The sequence below is a fragment of the Malaclemys terrapin genome, chromosome 7 (genome assembly GCF_027887155.1).
Source record: "Malaclemys terrapin pileata isolate rMalTer1 chromosome 7, rMalTer1.hap1, whole genome shotgun sequence".
Lineage (NCBI taxonomy): Eukaryota > Metazoa > Chordata > Testudines > Emydidae > Malaclemys > Malaclemys terrapin.
The window spans coordinates 120,497,824-120,515,570 of NC_071511.1; the positions used below are offsets into that span (position 1 = coordinate 120,497,824).

A 17,747-nucleotide genomic window follows, 5' to 3' on the forward strand; every position below is an offset into this window, starting at 1 on the left:
TTGGCAATGTTCTATGGTACTGCACTTGAATTGTCACAACCGTTTTCTAAACTGTTTCAAGTTATGGGGTCTATTATCAGAGTATATAAAGAAAATAGGCTGGTATGTAATAATGGGAAAAAGCAGTAGCAGCATTTGATTCACTGCTGAGCTCCTGAATGCAACGCTAAATGTATGTCGAATAAAGGGATAAGGATCTAGAATTTGATTTACAACAGTTTCAACAAGTAGGAAGCTTTATCATTCCTTGTTCCTTAGCTGGGAACTGATTGATCCGGGAGCTAACGTTTACATCATGTGATTGGGGGCTAAGACTGCTGATTTCTATTTCCAGCCCAGCTCCTGAATCATTGTGGGTAGAATTCAGCTGTATGCTTAAAGCTTGTACAACATCTCAGCCAGGGCCGGTGCAAGAAAGTTTCACGCCCTAGGCAAAACTTCCACCTTGCGCCCTCCCGCAGCCCTGCGGCAGCTCCCCGCCCCCCCCTCGCCCTGAGGCAACCCCCCCCCGCAATAGCTCCCCCCCTCTGCCCTGAGGCAGCTCCCCCTGGGAGCCATGCAGCAGCTCCCCACCCCAGCTCACCTCTGCTCCGCCTTCTCCCCGAGCAGGCCGCCCCCACTCTAATTCTCCTCCCCTCCCAGGCTTGCGGCGCCAAACAGCTGATTGGCGCTGCAAGCCTGGGAGGTGAGAGAAGTGAAGCGGCGACCGCGTGGCAGCCAAGCCCAGGAATGCTATAAAAAAAAAATCAGGGGCACCGCTTTTTGGTGCCCCCAAATCTTGGCGCCCTAGGCAACTGCCTAGTTTGCCTAAATGGTAGCACCGGCCCTGATCTCAGCACAACCTAAATATCCCTAACGCCCGCACTGGGGCTTAGGTGCTGTACAGTTTTTTGTGCTGGCCCTAAGCATAGGGCTGAATTTTGCCCACTGTTAACATGTGCCTGTGTGCCTCAGTTTACCCATCCGTAACATGGGAATACAAATACCTACCAACATCATAGATGATCCTTAATTAAGGTCTTCCACAATGGTCTTCCTTCCTCACTGACATGGAGTAAGTAGTTCCTGTTCCATGAGTAGTCATGTTATTCATGTGGGCCACGTTGTGCCATCAGTTTTTAAACAGCGCTCCTGATTGAAAAGAAGGCTGGTCTTGTTGTTAAAGTACTAGATGGCAACTCAGGAGGCCTGGGGTCACTTCCCCACTCTGCCACAGATTCCCTGGGGGGCCTTGGGGAAGTCATTTATGGCCAGATTTTCAAAAGTGCTCAGCTCCCCCAGTTGATCTCTCAGAACCTCACAAGTGATCTGTGATCTTTTTCCATCTGTAAAATGGGGATATAAGACTTCCTTTCTCCTGTCTTGTCTATTTAGACTAAGGCTATGTCTACACTAGCACTTTTGTCAGTCTAAGTTATGTCGCTCAGGAGTGTGAAAAAACACCCCCCGGCTGACACAAGTTACCCTGACAGACGCACCAGTATGGACAGCTCTATGTTGGCAGGAGACACTCTCCTGCCAACAGAGCTACCGCCGCTCGTTCAGATGGTTTAATGATGTTGACGGGAGAGCTCCCTCCCATCAGCATAGAATGGCTACAGGGGAGATCTTACTGCGGCGCATCCTCATCGGTACAGCCGTGCCACTGTAAGGTCTCTAGTGTAGACGTGGTCTCGGTTCTTCAGGTTAGGGACTGTCTCTTAAGCTGCCATTACACAACACTCACCACAATGGGGCCCTCATCTCAGTTTCTCTTAACACTGCTATAATACCCATAATAAGATATTGAAAATTGTTGTTATGAAATCCAGCTAGCCACTATCAGAAGGAATACTGGATACAATTTCTTTCAGTGCTTGACAAAGCCGGGTTCTATCTTCCTTGGATTTATGCACAAGTCAGTGTTGGCAGAATATGATGGCTTTTCTGTCTCTTAAATCTACAGGATACAGCCCATTATTCAAAGAGACACAGTTTAGAGTTTTCAATCTCTTCACTGTTTTAGCATATGGAATAGCGTGCCAGTCCAGGTATGGAAAGCAAAAGTAGGGGTGGGAGGGCAAGACTGGGCATTGTTGAATGAATCATTTTGTCTGGGAGGCCAGGCAGAAGGAAGGTATAAGACACTCTTATAGAAAACAAACAAACAAGAAATGTCACATAAGTCAAGGGAACTGTTTTTTAGTGTTTTTTAATATGCTTCTATTCTGGTAGATACAGGGTTGGAACAGATTATTCTTTTTACAGAGTTTGCAATGTAATTAGGCAAGTGGGATACAAATAAATCAACTAAGTAAAATAGTTTCCAGATTAATTCTAAGATAAGATGTAGCTAAGGGGAGGGAAGAGGTTTTTTTGGTTGCAAAACGCTGATTTATCAAAATCAAGTTTATTGGCAAGAACCCCCCAGAACAGCAAATAGACCAGTGATTAGGATACTCATCTGGACTGTGAGAAACCTCAGTTTGAGTCTCTATTCTGCCTGATTTGGTGCTGGGACTCAAACCCAGGTCTTCTACATCCTAGGTGAGGGCACAAAGTACCAGGCTGTTGGCTATTCAGGGATTCATAGATTCATAGATTCTAGGACTGGAAGGGACCTCGAGAGGTCATCGAGTCCAGTCCCCTGCCCACATGGCAGGACCAAATACTGTCTAGACCATCCCTGATAGACATTTATCTAACCTACTCTTAAATATCTCCAGAGATGGAGATTCCACAACCTCCCTAGGCAATTTGTAGGGGTGTCTCCCTGTTTTTTCATTGTAAGGTTTCAGTTTCCTCCCAGTGCAGAATGGGACTCATTTCTGAAATCTCGAAAATATTGTGGCATGAGAAATTGTTTCCCTCTCTACCTGAGAGCACATATCAGTAACTTAGAATAAAATATGACGGGGGGGTGGTGTATTTATCCCCCAAACAAGCATAATACATTCAGAAGGAAGGTGAAAGTTAAAAGAAATACAAACGTGGTAAAGTAGGGAAATGCTCCGCAACCTTAACTCTGCCCTGTACTGACACTGTGCAGTAATTAATGCGCTAAGTCAGAGAACTCTTGTCGCTCTTGTTTTCAATGATATTTTCCTATTTTGGGAGTAATAGAGTTTGAGGAGAGGAGTAATTTTCACAGAGCTTGCTAAGTTGTTAGGCAGCTTGCCCCAAATAAAAACAAAGGGAAATAAAATCTTTGGGTTTGTTCAGCTCTTGAATAAGAAAAGTTGAAGCTACATACAGAAAGCCTTCAAGGAGCAGGTGGCTCTGTTTTTCTTTCCTAGTTAAAGACTACCTTAAAGGAAAGGGATCTATTTTAAGAATTCATTCCAGCTGTAGGGAAAGTGGCTGGTTTCTTGGGAAGGTTGATATTTCTCACTCTCTAAGTGTGCTGGACTGCAAGCAGCGCTTTGGCATTCAGTAAAGACAAACAAAATAAAGACTTGGTACTGAGAGAACAGCTTCTGTTCACTTCAGAGGGAATTATAGGTATTCAGAGATTTTCAGGACCTGGCCCAAAGTGGGGAATTGTGAGAGCATTACATCTGTAGAAGACCAAACCGAGAGAGGAAAAGTTCCTATACCCCAGCCTCTCCAACTGACGCACATTCATACATCGATTAGCACATGATAATGACCTGTGTGTATGTGCACTGCCCTGTGCTGGAATTCACTGGCAACCAGAACAGCCTCTGTATTAGTTCATTTCAACCATTCATACGTGTTTTTCTGAGCAGAGTCCACAGTGACTCTGAAGTGAACCAGAAGTTGCTGTTTGTGTCCGCTGATCTTTCTTTTACAGAATCCTTCCCCACCTCAGTGCTTCCTTCACACCCCCATCAATACCAAGCAGTATAAGATGCAAGAGGAGAGGAACTTCATCATACGAGGCAAATAGCCTTGTCCCACATTTGCATGAACTCCATACCCAGGGCAAAATGATGGGGAAATGTTGCCAACAGTATGGAACCCTGGTGAGATTGGCTCAGCCTAAAGTAGAGATGGTTAAATACTAAGACTGTCAAGCAATTAAAAAAAATGAATCATGATTAATTGCGCTGTTAAAAATAATAGAATACCATTTATTAAAATATTTTTGGATGTTTTTCTACATTTTCAAATATATTGATTTCAATTACAACACAGAATGCAAAGTGTACAGTGCTCACTTTAGATTTATTTTTATTACACATATTTGCGCTGTACAAAACAGAAGAAATAGTATTTTTCAATTCACTTCATACATGTAATGCAATCTCTTTATCATGGAAGTTGAACTTACAAATGTAAAATTATGTACAAAAAATAAAACAATGTAAAACTTTAGAGCCTACAAGTCCAAGCAGTCCTACTTCTTGTTCAGCCAATCACTAAGACAAACAAGTTTGTTTACATTTACGGGAGATAATGCTGCCTGCTTCTTGTTTACAATGTCACCTGAAAGTGAGAAGAGGCATTTGCATGGCATTGTTGTAGCCGACATCGCAAGATATTTACATGCCAGATGCACTAAAGAATTGTATGTCCCTTCATGCTTCAACCACTGTTCCAGAGGACATGCGTCCAGGCTGATGATGGGTTCTGCTCGATAATGATCCAAAGCAGTGCAGACCGACACATGTTCACTTTCAGCATCTGAGTCAGATGCCACGCGCAGAAGGTTGTTTTTCTTTTTTGGTGGTTCGGGTTTTGTAGTTTCCGCATTGGAATGTTGCTCTTTTAAGACTTCTGAAAACATGCTCCGCACCTCCTCCCTCTTAGATTTTGGAAGACAATTCAGATTCTTAAACCTTGGGTCGAGTGCTGTAGCTGTCTTTAGAAATCTCACATTGGTACCTTCTTTGCATTTTGTCAAATCTGCAGTGAAAGTGTTCTTAAAACGAACAACATGTGCTGGGTCATCATCCAAGACTGCTATAATGTGAAATATACAGCAGAATGCAGGTAAAACAGAGCAGGAGACATACAATTCTCCTCCAAGGAGTTCAGTCACAAATTTAATGAGCGTCATGAGCATGGAAGCATGTGCTCTGGAATGGTGGCTGAAGCATCTGGCATGTAAATACCTTGCAAAACCAGCTACAAAAGTGCCATGCGAATGACTGTTCTCACTTTCAGGTGACATTGTAAATAAGAAGCAGGCAGCATTATCTCCCGTAAATGTAAACAAACTTGTTTGACATAGCGATTGGCTGAAAAGGAAGTAGGACTAAGTGGACTTGTAGGCTCTAAAGTTTTACATTGTTTTGTTTTTGAGTGCAGTTATGTAACAAAAAAACCCTACATTTGTAAGTTGCAATTTCATGATAAAAAGATTGCATGAGGTGAATTGAAAAATATTGTTTTTGTTTGTTATTATTTTTGTTACAAATATTTACACTATAAAATGATAAATTTAGGACTATACATTTTGTATTCTGTGTTGTAATTGAAATAAATATATTTGATATTTAATACATTTTAATATTTAATAAATTCCAGTTGGTATTCTATTGCTTAACAGCGTGATTAAAACTGCGATTAATCACGATTAATTTTGTTAATTGCGATTCTTTTTTGAGTTAATCACATGAGTTAATTGCAGTTAATCAACAGCCCTATTAAATACTAAAACATGAGATCTGTAAATATTTTCACAAATATAAGTTCTGAGTTCTGTTTGTTCTGATTCACGGAATGGTCACATGGTTACTCACTAGCATTCAGACAACCCCCATGAACTAGTGAAAATGTTCCCAAACCTAAAAATGGTCATGAATTTTAACTTGAATGCTTATGTATCAAAACTGAAATTGTACTAGATGCTTGCTGTGTATTAATCTTCTGTTGCAAAATGTTCAGTTCTCCCATCAGAGGTAGAAAAAATGCCATGGGATTTAGGACACTATTCCCACATCAGCAAGGGAAGTCAAAGTGTCCAGTTCCGCAGAAATATATATTGAGGAAAACAAATACAATCAACGATACTGGGATTGGTCTGTGCATGATGTAGAAGCCAACAAATGGGTGTGTGACAGTCAGTGCAGACTGCTACCCAGAAGGGGAAGATGAATGGTCATATTTTCCCCACATCCCAATTACCATTACGAAAGAAGACCTGCATAGATGAGTGGGACACTAGGTCCAAGCTACTTCCATGAGTAAGACATGTGGGATATGACCATTGATTCAATTCTCTCCTATTGTAATATTCAAGTAAATGTTCAAGGATTTCTTTACATTAATTTTGACCCTAATTTATCTGCCATTGACACAACTTAGTGCCTTCAACAACAGCTTAGAATCATAGAATATCAGGGTTGGAAGGGACCTCAGAAGGCCATCTAGTCCAACCCCCTGCTCAAAGCAGGACCAATCTCCAGACTGATTTTTTTTGCCCCAGTTCCCTAAATGGCCCCCTCAAAGATTGAACGCACAACCCTGGGATTAGCAGGCCAATGGTCAAACCACTGAGCTATCCCTCCCCCTTGGTTGGTAAGTGTTATTGGTCTAACCCAAACTACAGCACTGGTGGACTTCTTTCTAGATTTCATCACCAAAGTATCTGCTTGTGTGATGGCTGCCTTGTTGGCTGTCAAACTGGGGATTGAACTGGGAACCTCCAGAACTGAATCAGCTGCTACAATTTGAGCTAAGGGTTAGCTTGGGGCTGTCAGATTCTTAAATTCCAAGGTCAGAAGGGGCCATTGTGATCATCTAGTCTGACCTTCTGTATAACACAGGCCATAGAGCTTCCTACAAATAATTCCTAGAGCAGATCTTTTAGAAAAACATCCAATCTTAATTTAAAAATAGTCAATCATGGAGAATCCACCACAAGCCTTGGTAAATTGTTCAAATGTTAATTACTTTCACCGTTAAAAATTTGCCTTATTTCCAGTCTGAATTTGTCTAGCTTTAACTTCCAGCCACTGGATTGTATTATACCGGTCTCTGCTAGAGTGAAGTTCCCCATGCAGATCCTTATAGACTGTAATCAAATCTCTTCACTTTCTCTTTCAACTAAATAGATTGAGCTCTTTGAGTCTGTCATTATCAGGCATGTGTTCTAATCCTTTAATCAGTCTCATGGTTCATCTCTGACCCCTCTCTAATTTATCAACCTCCTTCTTGAGTCGTGGGCACCAGAACTGGACACAGTATTCCGGCAGCAGTCATACCACTGCCAAAAACAGAGGTAAAAATATCCTCTATACTCCTACTCAAGAGTCCTCTGTTTATGCATCCCAGGATCGCATTAACTCTTTTGGTCACAGCATCATATTGGGAGCTCATGTTCAGCTGATGATCCACCACGACCCCCAAATATTTTGCAGAGTCACTACTTCCCAGGTAGAATCCCCCCCTCTCCTGCAAGTATGGCCTACATTTTCTTGTTCCTAACAACTCATATCCAGGGATCATCATGGACGGGGGTGTGAGGGGGCTATAACTCACATTCACCAATGGGTTACACGTGCCTGAGTTGTTTCATCTCCTTTTCATTAAGGGTCCCCACAGGGCACAAATAATGAGTTAGTTGGACTGTTTAAAGGCAAGAGGCATCACTTTGAAATTCACATGTGAATTGCAGAATGAGCAGATCCCAGTTACCCCTGAATTCAATACTGCTCTTGGAAAACTGTGGGCCAAATTCACAGGCAAAGTTTCAAAATGGCATCAATTAGGTGTAATTGCACTGGGACTCCTCTACCTTCCAGTTCTCTTGCACTCAGCTGCAGTGTTAGAGACTCTAAATTGATGTAATTTACATGCTGAGGAGCCATTAGAAAACACAAGGCTGTATAAGCTGAAGTAGGGAGCACTCTACTTTAACTAAACTCATTCTTGCATCTTCCTATTAGTTGCCTCTCTTGCTACGCTCCTCTCTTCTAGTCTCACACCATGGCTGAAACTCATCCTGGTGTGGATTGCCAGCGTAAGGCCTATGCACCACTTGAGTCCATGCTACAGCCTTATTTTGGGCACTGAAGAGATGCATGGGACTTCTGCTGGCCCTCTTCACAGGGATGAATTTGACCCCATGAGATTTACAACAACTTAGATCTCCTTAGACTCACTTATGTTCATTGGGCCTAACTCAGAGCTGCTGAGTAATGGAGTCTGTAGGGGGAATGTTGCACATCGCTAAGTGGATGGGAGTCCAGTTGTGTCTAAGGACCTCTTTCTTCTCTCCTTTACACCTATATTTCACTGGGGTCATTCTGTTCACGTCAGTGGACTTCTTGTCTTTAGCAATGTGAGAGAAGAAGCTGACTGGAAGGTTTGGAGGAAGACATTACTTACACCAGCTCTCGCTTTGATAAAGTCACGGAAGCTTCACATCTCCAGTCTCTCAGACCATTTTTTGCCATCTAAGGATCAGAATTCCATCCCTGGAAGTAGATAAAGAATCATCTTACAGGGCATTCCAAACTGCATCAGCGGGAGAGCAAGGGTCCATTTAACTTTCTAAGTCAGTCTGGTGTCACTAGCTAATACCAAAGAAGAAAGAGGGGGGAAAAAAAAGATTTGTGTGAAGTGTTTTAAAATCTATAAGTTGCATTTTATGTTCATTTGTCACCTTTAGGAAAAGCAAATAAAGTTTCTGCCTTTTCAGGGAGGGGGTGATAAATGGGCACCTTGTGTTTGGTTGCTGGAGCTTGTGTCGACTCTATTGACTTTCTGCGGGAAAAAAACCAATTCATCTGAAGCATCAGCAAGTGCTGCCTGTGCTCACTGTGCCTGGTATGAGTAAACGGGCTCTGAGTGCTTCTGGGCACTGATCTGAACAGAAAGTAATTACCTTTGCTGGGGGAAGCTGGCTCTTCATTCCACCTGGACGTAGATAGAAAAAACAGCAATGCCAAGACCCATTTAACAGAGGTCTCCCTCTGGAAATGTGAATATTTTTGGATATGGCTTTCATTTTTAGTAGCTCGACTTGATGGGAAGATGGGACAGTCGATTATGTAAAAGGAAATTTTGAAGATTAAAAACTATGGCCAAGGTCATCACATTGGAATTGCCCAACTGGATCTGACCATGTGTTCCATTCTGATTATTGTTCTTGCTTTGAGGTAAGGGTGCAGGCTCCCAGTCACAGACCACATCCTCACTCTGCAAGGTGCTGTGCAAACACGTAACCCAAAGGTAGTCCCTGCCCTTAGGACGTTACAATCCAAATACTCCAGGATCCTTTCTCCAAAAGTAGCCAGGACCAAATGCTTCAAAAGAAGATACAAGAAATCATGAAGGGGGCAGTGATGGAATAACATGGCCATAAAGGCAGTTTCTTCCTAACTTCCTCAGGGAGAGGTTAGCTTTATTCCCTGGACCATTAGGTTTTACACTCCATTCAAATTATGACTTGTTTTATTGTTGGTGGGTTTTCTTCATTTTTGTGTGTTTAATGCTGCCCAATGAACGTGTGGATGCCTTCATAATGTCTATTCTCAGGTGAATGGGGTCATACTGTGCCTGAGAACAGAATTTGGCCTTCTATACGACAAAGAAAAGTCCAATTTGTGTTACTAAAAACACCTTAGATTATCCAGACAAGAATTTTAAAAATCATTTGTTCACCATTCACATTTCTGTCAGTTTGGAAAATAAAACTAGACCAATCCCTCTGTCTCTCCCCTTCCCACCCCTTCCTTCTTTCCCCCTTCCTCCCTGGTTTCCAGTCAGTTTCACTTTCTAGTTCTCCTGCTTTAGCTGTTGTTTTTGGGCTCCTAGCTCTGACTGTTTACATGCAAAAATTTTGTAACCAAGTTTGCTTTCAAATTTCCATGTAAGCAGCTTGGGGTTCTGATTTCACTGTGCATGGTGACTGTGTTGAAGATGTCACCTTAGGGAATTCTAATTTGTTTTGTCTTCTTAAAATGAGATTGTAACGGGGTTCACTCACCACTGTGGCGCCTCCTGCAGGCTGTCCTGGGGATTAGCTCTGTTTGCCTCTGTGCCCTCCTCTGGTGATGCCTTGCTGCTGACACTCCTGCTCTAGGATCCATGTCTCTCCAAGGATCGCAACATCCTCTTCAGTGACACAGCCCTCCGGCTGTGCCACACACTGTGCTCCCCCTTCTGGGGGACCTGAAGTCCACTGTTCAGCCACTTCCCTTAGTGGCTATTGCAGCAAATTGTCTGGCCACTTCCTCCTGGTTCCAGCATCTTCTTTGCCCTTGCCTCAGGGCCTCAGCCTGCAAACCCCAGCAGCCAGCCAGGAGCTCTCTCTCGCTCCCCAGGTCCCTGTTAGCAGCAGTGCTCTGTCCAGGGTGCTGACAGTTCTCTCAGCCCTCCAGACACACAGTTTTCTCCCTGAGCTCCCAGCAGAGAACTGCCTTCCTCTGCCCTGCAGCTCCTTTCAGCTCTTCTCTGATTGGCTGTCTCCTGCACAGCCTCCCTAGGGCTCTATTAACCCCTTATAGCCCAATGTGGGGCAGGCACCCCATCACAGAGGTCTTGTACAGTGGGTGTCGATGTAGAAACCAAGGATAGAACAATATAAATCAAGGAACAATGATCTGGTGGTTAGGGCACTAGCCTTGAAAAACCTATGTTCAACTCTCTGCTCCACCACAGATTTCCCTATGTGACATTGGCTAAATTACTTAGTTTCTCTGTACCTCAATTTCCCATCTGTAGAATGGGGTAAAAGCAATACCCTGCCTCATGGAGGTGTTGTGAAGATAAATATATTAAAGACTGTGAGGTCAGGTGCGCAGATACTATGGGAATGGGGGTCATATAGGTATCTAAAATAGAAGAATGTGAGACTGGAACTGAGCTTGGCTAACAATGTGTAGCCCAAGGTCCAGTGTGCTTCAACAGCAGCCCTGGGAACTACAAGATGTGGATTAAAAAATGGGGCATGTTGGGAGAACTTATGGGTTCCTGCCAGGATGTAACCTCTGCCCCCACCAGCAGGAGGTCTCAGCACTGACTGAGCTGGGAGCACGTAGCAGGCAAGCAGAGAGGAGGCTGCTGGACTGTAATCCTGTTCTATGTCCTTTACAGAATAAAGCCTATTCCTGGTGGTTTGTCTGAGTGGGTCTGGTCTGAGGTGAACACACAACGCAGAGCACACAAAGGAGCCTCAGGCCCAGTTTCCCAAAGCTGTGAAAATAGTTGCAAGGCAGCCTTCCCCTATCTGGAACAACCTCATACTGGGGCCAGTGAACGGGGGGAACAAATGTTCCTGACAGTCACCACCCAAAGCCCATTGAAGTTGATGGAAAGACTCATTAACTTCAATGAGCTTTGGATCAAGCCATTGATTTGCATTTATTTCTGCTCTAGTTGCTCTAGTACAATTAGTGTTCTGCTCTGTGATCTTTTCGAATACCAGCATAAACAATGTTTCTTTTTCAGTGCATAAACTCACACAAGAATAGAGAATTCATCTTGCCTGTTGATACGGCTTCACCGTAGTTGTATTATCACAGAAATAACGTTGGGAGAATGAGGGGGGACACTAGTATAAGTCTGGGTGGTTTGGTCTGAGAAACAAAACAGCTTTACTTGGCCCGTTGATAGCGGATGATCTGTGAATTTCCATTTTAATAGTAATTCTTTTTGTATGCCAGCCATTATGAAGTCACTACCTTAGGATAATGATCATTCCTAATAAATATAATAATACCCAGGAGCGCCTCCAGCTTTTCTGCCACCCTAGGCAGCGGAAGGTCCCGCCCCAAAATGCCGCCCCCCGCAAAGGTGGCGGAAGGTCCCACTGCCAAAATACCACCGTAGTCACTGCCCCCAAATTGTAGCATCCTAGGCGACCGCCTAGGTCGCCTAATGGGTTGCGCCGGCCCTGATAATACCTAGTTCATATCTAGTCCTTTTCATCAGTAGATCTCAGTACAATTTACAAAAGGAGCTATCATTTCCCCCCATTTTACAGACGGGGCGCTGAAACAGGGAGCTGATGTGGTTCCTCCAAGGTCACAAGCGGGAGAATGGCAGAATCCCAGTCCAATGAGCTATCCGCCAAGCAACACTGCCATGCAGTATTGCATAATTAGAGGATTACCTGTCATCCATCTAGAAATACAGAACATCTTCTATGTATATTACATATGTATACACACGGATATGCATAGCTGGATTAATATATCTAGATCTTTATGGTGTCTCCTAATTTATTGTTAGCGATCTTTGTGTTAAATGATGTCTCGTGGGGTCCCCCACCCCCACCCCTTCTTTGTGACTCTGCCTGCCTTTTATTACTGAATGGTGGGTGGGGGAAGAGAGAGAAATGCCGAAATGCCTGAACACACATTAAAATTCCCACTGTGAAATGCTAGATGCTGTTCCTTTCAGTTTGGCCTTGTCTAGGAGCTGATTCGTGCCTGGCATTTTCAGAGACAGTAAACTGTGTATTTAAAAATGACACTAATGATACAGATCTTTAGTCCTGTTGCAGGCAAAGGTCTTTTGTTCGCCATTTGTGGTGCCTCCTACTCTATTCCTTTGTAACATTGCTTTTTCCTCTTGCTGGAAGACTGAAACCATTCTCTCTGTAGTTCTCAAACCTATTTCCTTCATGCAGAGACAGGAGTTTGGACTCTCACACTTCTGTCTGATTCATCAGCAATACAGACCAATTAATAAGTTAATTGGTGGTGAGTGGCCACTAGTAGAACTACAAGCCAGACATCTACTGTATTTCCAGAGCTAACACCCTTGGACTAAGCTAAAGGAGCAACTTCACGGAGCAGAGACTGTTTCTGATACCTTACTGAAACCATAATTCACAGTATCTTGGAAATTAGAATCATAAAATATCAGGGTTGGAAGAGACCTCAGGAGGTCATCTAGTCCAACCCCCTGCTCAAAGCAGAACCAATCCCCAGACAGATTTTTGCCTCAGATCCCTAAATGGCCCCCTCAAGGACTGAACTCACAACCCTGGGTTTATCTGGCTAATGCTCAAACCTAGTGGGTTATCAAACATCCACCTACTAAAGCAAGATTGCTCCCTGCAGACAGCCAGGTTCTAAAATCTCAAGCAACGAAACTTTCTGCCACCTTCTATCTTCAGACTATTCTGCAATCTAACAGATTCCACTACTGGGAATTATTTTCAATTTCCTTTTTTTTTTTTTTTTTGCAGTCTACATTTTCCTTTGCTGATGCAACGTGCGTGCACACCGGGTGTTGTCTGCCTACTCTGATGACTAGATCTCGAAAAGGATAACAATCAACAGTTGCTGTTAACCTTAGCAAAGTTTGTGCTTTGGGGTTGGCTGTCCCGGGTTCAGATCTTGTTGATGATCACAAAGTGGTTGTTGCACTTAACTTTTAACCTATTGTAATTAGTTATGCTCATTCTAAGTCAGGGGTAGCCAATCTGTGGCTCCAGAGCCACCTGCGGCTCTTCAGAAGTTAATATGTGGCTTCTTGTTTAGGCACCGACTCCGGGGCTGGAGCTACAGGCGCCAACTTTCCAGTGTGCTGGGGGGTGTTCACTGCTCAACCCCTGGCTCTGCCACAGGCCCTGCCCCCCCCCAGCCCTTCCCATCCCCTCCCCTCCCCTCAGAGCCTCCTGCACGCCATGAAACAGCTAATCGGGAGGTGTAGGGAAGGAGGGGGAGGCACTGATCGGCGGGGCTGCCGGTGGGCAGGAGGCGCTGGTGGGGTGGGGGTAGTTAATGGGGGAGGGGGAGCTGCTGACATATTACTGTGGCCTTTTGGCAATGTACATTGGTCAATTCTGGCTCCTTCTCAGGCTCAGGTTGGCCACCCCTGTTCTAAGTGATCCCACTGTTTATTTGATTGCTACATACTTCAGATACACGTTCACAATTATCATATATTGCTTTACGTTCAGGAAGGTTGGTCACCATTGGTTTGTTCTAACAGGTTTGCTACACTTGAGTTGTGTAGTCTGGTTTTTATACTGTCACTAAAACGCATCAGTTTTCACCATGTTTACCTACAAGTCCTGGCTGTTTCCTCGTCCTTCTGTTTGACGCCTCTCTAACTAATTGTGACTGTTCCATCCATACAGATTATGTTGCTGACTGACCCAGAGATTGAGAGCAGTTTACTGATTAGCTCTGACGAAGGGGCCACGTATCAAAAGTACCGTCTGAACTTCTACATCCAGAGCCTGCTGTTCCACCCCAAACAGGAGGACTGGATTCTGGCATACAGTCTCGATCAGAAGGTAAGAAAAGATTTTGTGACCTTCTTTACCAATGATGTGGCGTTTTCCCTCCCAAGGGCCTAGACAAACATTTAGTGCTTGCTTTTTCTAGAGGGCCTCTGCACGCACCATCATTATGACTTCATTTACACACCTGTAAGGTCTGTGACTATAAATCGGGTATTTACTGGCGGATGTCATAAGAACGGCCGCACTGGGTCAGACCAAAGGTCCATCTAGCCCCGTATCCTATCTACTGACAGTGGCCAATGCCAGGTGCCCCAGAGGGAGTGAACCTAACAGGTAATGATCAAGTGATCTCTCTCCTGCCATCCATCTCCACCCTCTGACAAACAGAGGCTAGGGACACCATTCCTTACCCATCCTGGCTAATAGCCATTAATGGACTTAACCTCCATGAATTTATCCAGTTCTCTTTTAAACACTTTATAGTCCTAGCCTTCACAACCTCCTCAGGCAAGGAGTTCCACAAGTTGACTGTGCGTTGTGTGAAGAAGAACTTCCTTTTATTTGTTTTAAACCTGCTGCCCATTAATTTCATTTGGTGGCCCCTAGTTCTTGTATTATGGGAACAAGTAAATAACTTTTCCTTATCCAGTTTCTCCACATCATGTCAAGTTTGGTAACATTTGCACCCTCAATGATCATTAATGATGGGGAGTTGTTTGAGGGGAACAGGGTTGTGCCCCAAACATGGAAAGTGGGTTTAGGGGTTGGCTCCAGATTAGACCCTTCATTGTGTTCTCTTCTTTTTAACTAATGTTGTTGGCAGGACAGTAGCCTTAATAATATGTGAAGCTGTTCAGTATAAGTACTTGGATAATGGTACACAATATGGATGTATTTCTTGGCCCTCAAAACAAATGGTGATATCGTTCTTGCTTCAGAATAACATACAGTTCTTTTTGCTCCTGCCTGCTTGGCACATTATAAACCAGATGATGATTGTCCAAGGAAGAAAATAAGTGAATTGAATTCCTTTTGGAGTCTGCTTCTGTTGGTGCAGATCATGCCATGGCTACAGAAACATGCCCAAACGTTTCAAAAGCCTCTAGTGCAGGGGTCGGCAGCCTTTCAGAAGTGGTGTGCTGAGTATTCATTAATCACTCTAATTTAAGGTTTCGCATGCCAATAATACATTTTTAACGTTTTTAGAAGGTCTCTTTCTATAAGTCTATAATATATAACAAAACTATTGTTGTATGTAAAGTAAATAAGGTTTTAAAAATGTTTAAGAAGCTTCATTTAAAATTAAATTAAAACGCAGAGCCCCCCGGACTGGTGGCCAGGACCTGGCAGTGTGAGTGCCACTGAAAATCAGCTCGCGCGCCGCCTTTGGCACCCGTGCCATAGGTTGCCTACCCCGATCTAGTGCTTTTGGATACTTCAATTTTTTGATCAACTTGAGACCCCTTAAAGGGGCTTGATTCTCCCAGTAATTTCTGAAAAACCAAGGCATCAGTAATCACTAAACTTGGGTCTGATAAATATTTAAAATGGGACACCTTGACAGACAGTGCTTGTTCCGATTGGTGTGCCCATCTAAATCTCAATGTAATGTAAAGCTTTACAGTCCTGTGTTCACTCACCACAGGAGCATCTCCTTGTGGCCAGGTGTGGCTCAGCAGCTGACTTTCACTCTGGCAACCCCTGCTGACAGTCACTCCTTCGCTGTGGTGATCTCTGCTCTGTACCTTGGCCCTCCACCCCAGTCACGATATTAATGTCTGCCCCAGACAAACAAAAGTCCAACGGTTAATTCCGAGACCTTGTGTCAGGTCTCTGGCCTCTGGTTCTGGGCTCATGCCACTTTGCCAGTGACTGATAGGGGAACCCAGGCCCTCCTTACACTGGGTTCAGCTCTACGCAGAGGGCTGGCACAAAGCCACTTAGGTCCCACTTAAAGGCCTCAGAAATGGAGCTTATATGGGACTTAGCAATGTCCTATACCCTGCATAGGGGTGAACTACGGCCTTGGGTCCTGATCCTAACCCTATTGGAGTGTTTCCCTTGACCTCAGTGGGCTTTGGATCAGCCCCTTTGTGGGTAACTGATAAGCACAAAGTATAAATCAACTTGGAATAAATAAAACTAAAGGGTCAGGTTCTCCCTGTGGCTGAGCAGACGTGGTCCCTGGCGGTTTCATTTCTCCAGGCAGAATTTGGCCTGGAGTAACTGTGATCCTGCAGGTTTTAATATTTATTACTATGGAAGTCATGGAGTAGTTCACAACACATGACTGTCACTTGGTCTTTTGAGACCTTGTGCTAGGGCTGTAGTAATGACGAGAGAACCCCAATAGTCATTAGTTGTAATCCGGCATAAGGTTATTATTGACTAAGAGTCCCCCTAGCAACCCAAAATGTAGACAGCTGCGTGGTGGCTAACTTGAACTGAATTTGCCGTCCGAGTTTGTTTTCTAGTAGACAGGTTCCTGGCATCACAAAACCCCATCGGTAGTCACATTCATTTGCACCCTGGTTGCAGAAGAGAGACCAAGGCTTCAAGGAACCTGGAGAATGAACAGGAAAGGAGACTGAATTAACATGGAGACTGAACCATTCCTCCCCTGGAGGCATTTCCACCAGTTGAAGACTTAGGTTGACTGCCTGGGCACTGTGGGGGAGCTTACACCGCTCATGCTGTGACTCTTCTCTGGGCAGAGGACTTTCGTTTCCAGGGCTGACAATCCAGTGCCTTTTACACACATTAACTTGACAGATTTTAGAGAGAGTATCAGAAAACCAGCTGCTGCCTGCTCCAACTGCTCTATGATTACATTCATTTTTCCAGCTGAACGTACAGTTGCTCTGTGGTGAACCCCCACCACATAATCGCAGAGCCAGTATGTGATTCTCCATTTTCTGAATAAGAAAAGTTACCTATCAGAAGAAAACTCCAGATACAGTAAAACATTGCTAGGGACACACAAGCTCGTTGGAGGTCTTGTACGTTTTAATTATGGTGGGTTTAATCAGCTGGCTCATATGGTAAGAGGCTGTTTTGTGGGCGTGTTACCTGTTTCTTTTTGCTATATAGTCTTAAACAGTGGTTTGCGGTGTAATTAGGGACTGGAAAATAAGAGCCTCCGCTTCATGCAGAGTCTCCTTCCCCTGTTCAGATGGGTCAGCCACACAGAGACAATGACTAATACTCATCCCTGAATCACTGAGCTCTTTGGAGTGATGAAATGCAGGTGGGAACGGGAGGTGTAAGTGATGTGGGGGAAAATGTAGAGTCCTAATTGCACAGCTCAGAAGAAATGTCTAAATGTACTCAAGTGTTGAGCAACACCAGCGGTGGTGGAGAAGCTGTTTTAAAATGGTCCTCCTAGATTCGCTGTTGTTCCTTTGATATTCTAAATCGGATCGTGAAATCAAGACAACCAGGTTAAAGGGGACAGTCTCTGCCAACGAGGCATCTCTAAATGAAAATATTTTTATTGAATTTCCTTAATATGTGATTTCAGCTATCTGTTCTTTTAAAAGCGAGTTTAGTTCCTGGGAGAAAAGTACCAAATGGAGAGCCTTGGAGATGGAAATTTGGTCATGTTGTAAAGGCACTGGACTTAGATTCAGGAGATCAGGGTTCTCTTTCTAGT

General features: G+C 43.9%; 1 protein-coding gene across 2 annotated transcripts in view; it reads left to right on the forward strand.

The window, feature by feature from the left end:
* Positions 1–17,747, forward strand: part of SORCS1 (sortilin related VPS10 domain containing receptor 1) — a 417,040-nt gene that overhangs the window by 247,672 nt on the left and 151,621 nt on the right. For both annotated transcript variants that reach the window (XM_054033265.1, XM_054033266.1), the window contains exon 4: positions 13,988–14,146. In XM_054033265.1, the coding sequence (XP_053889240.1) occupies positions 13,988–14,146 (159 nt within the window). The remainder of the gene's footprint in view (positions 1–13,987; positions 14,147–17,747) is intronic.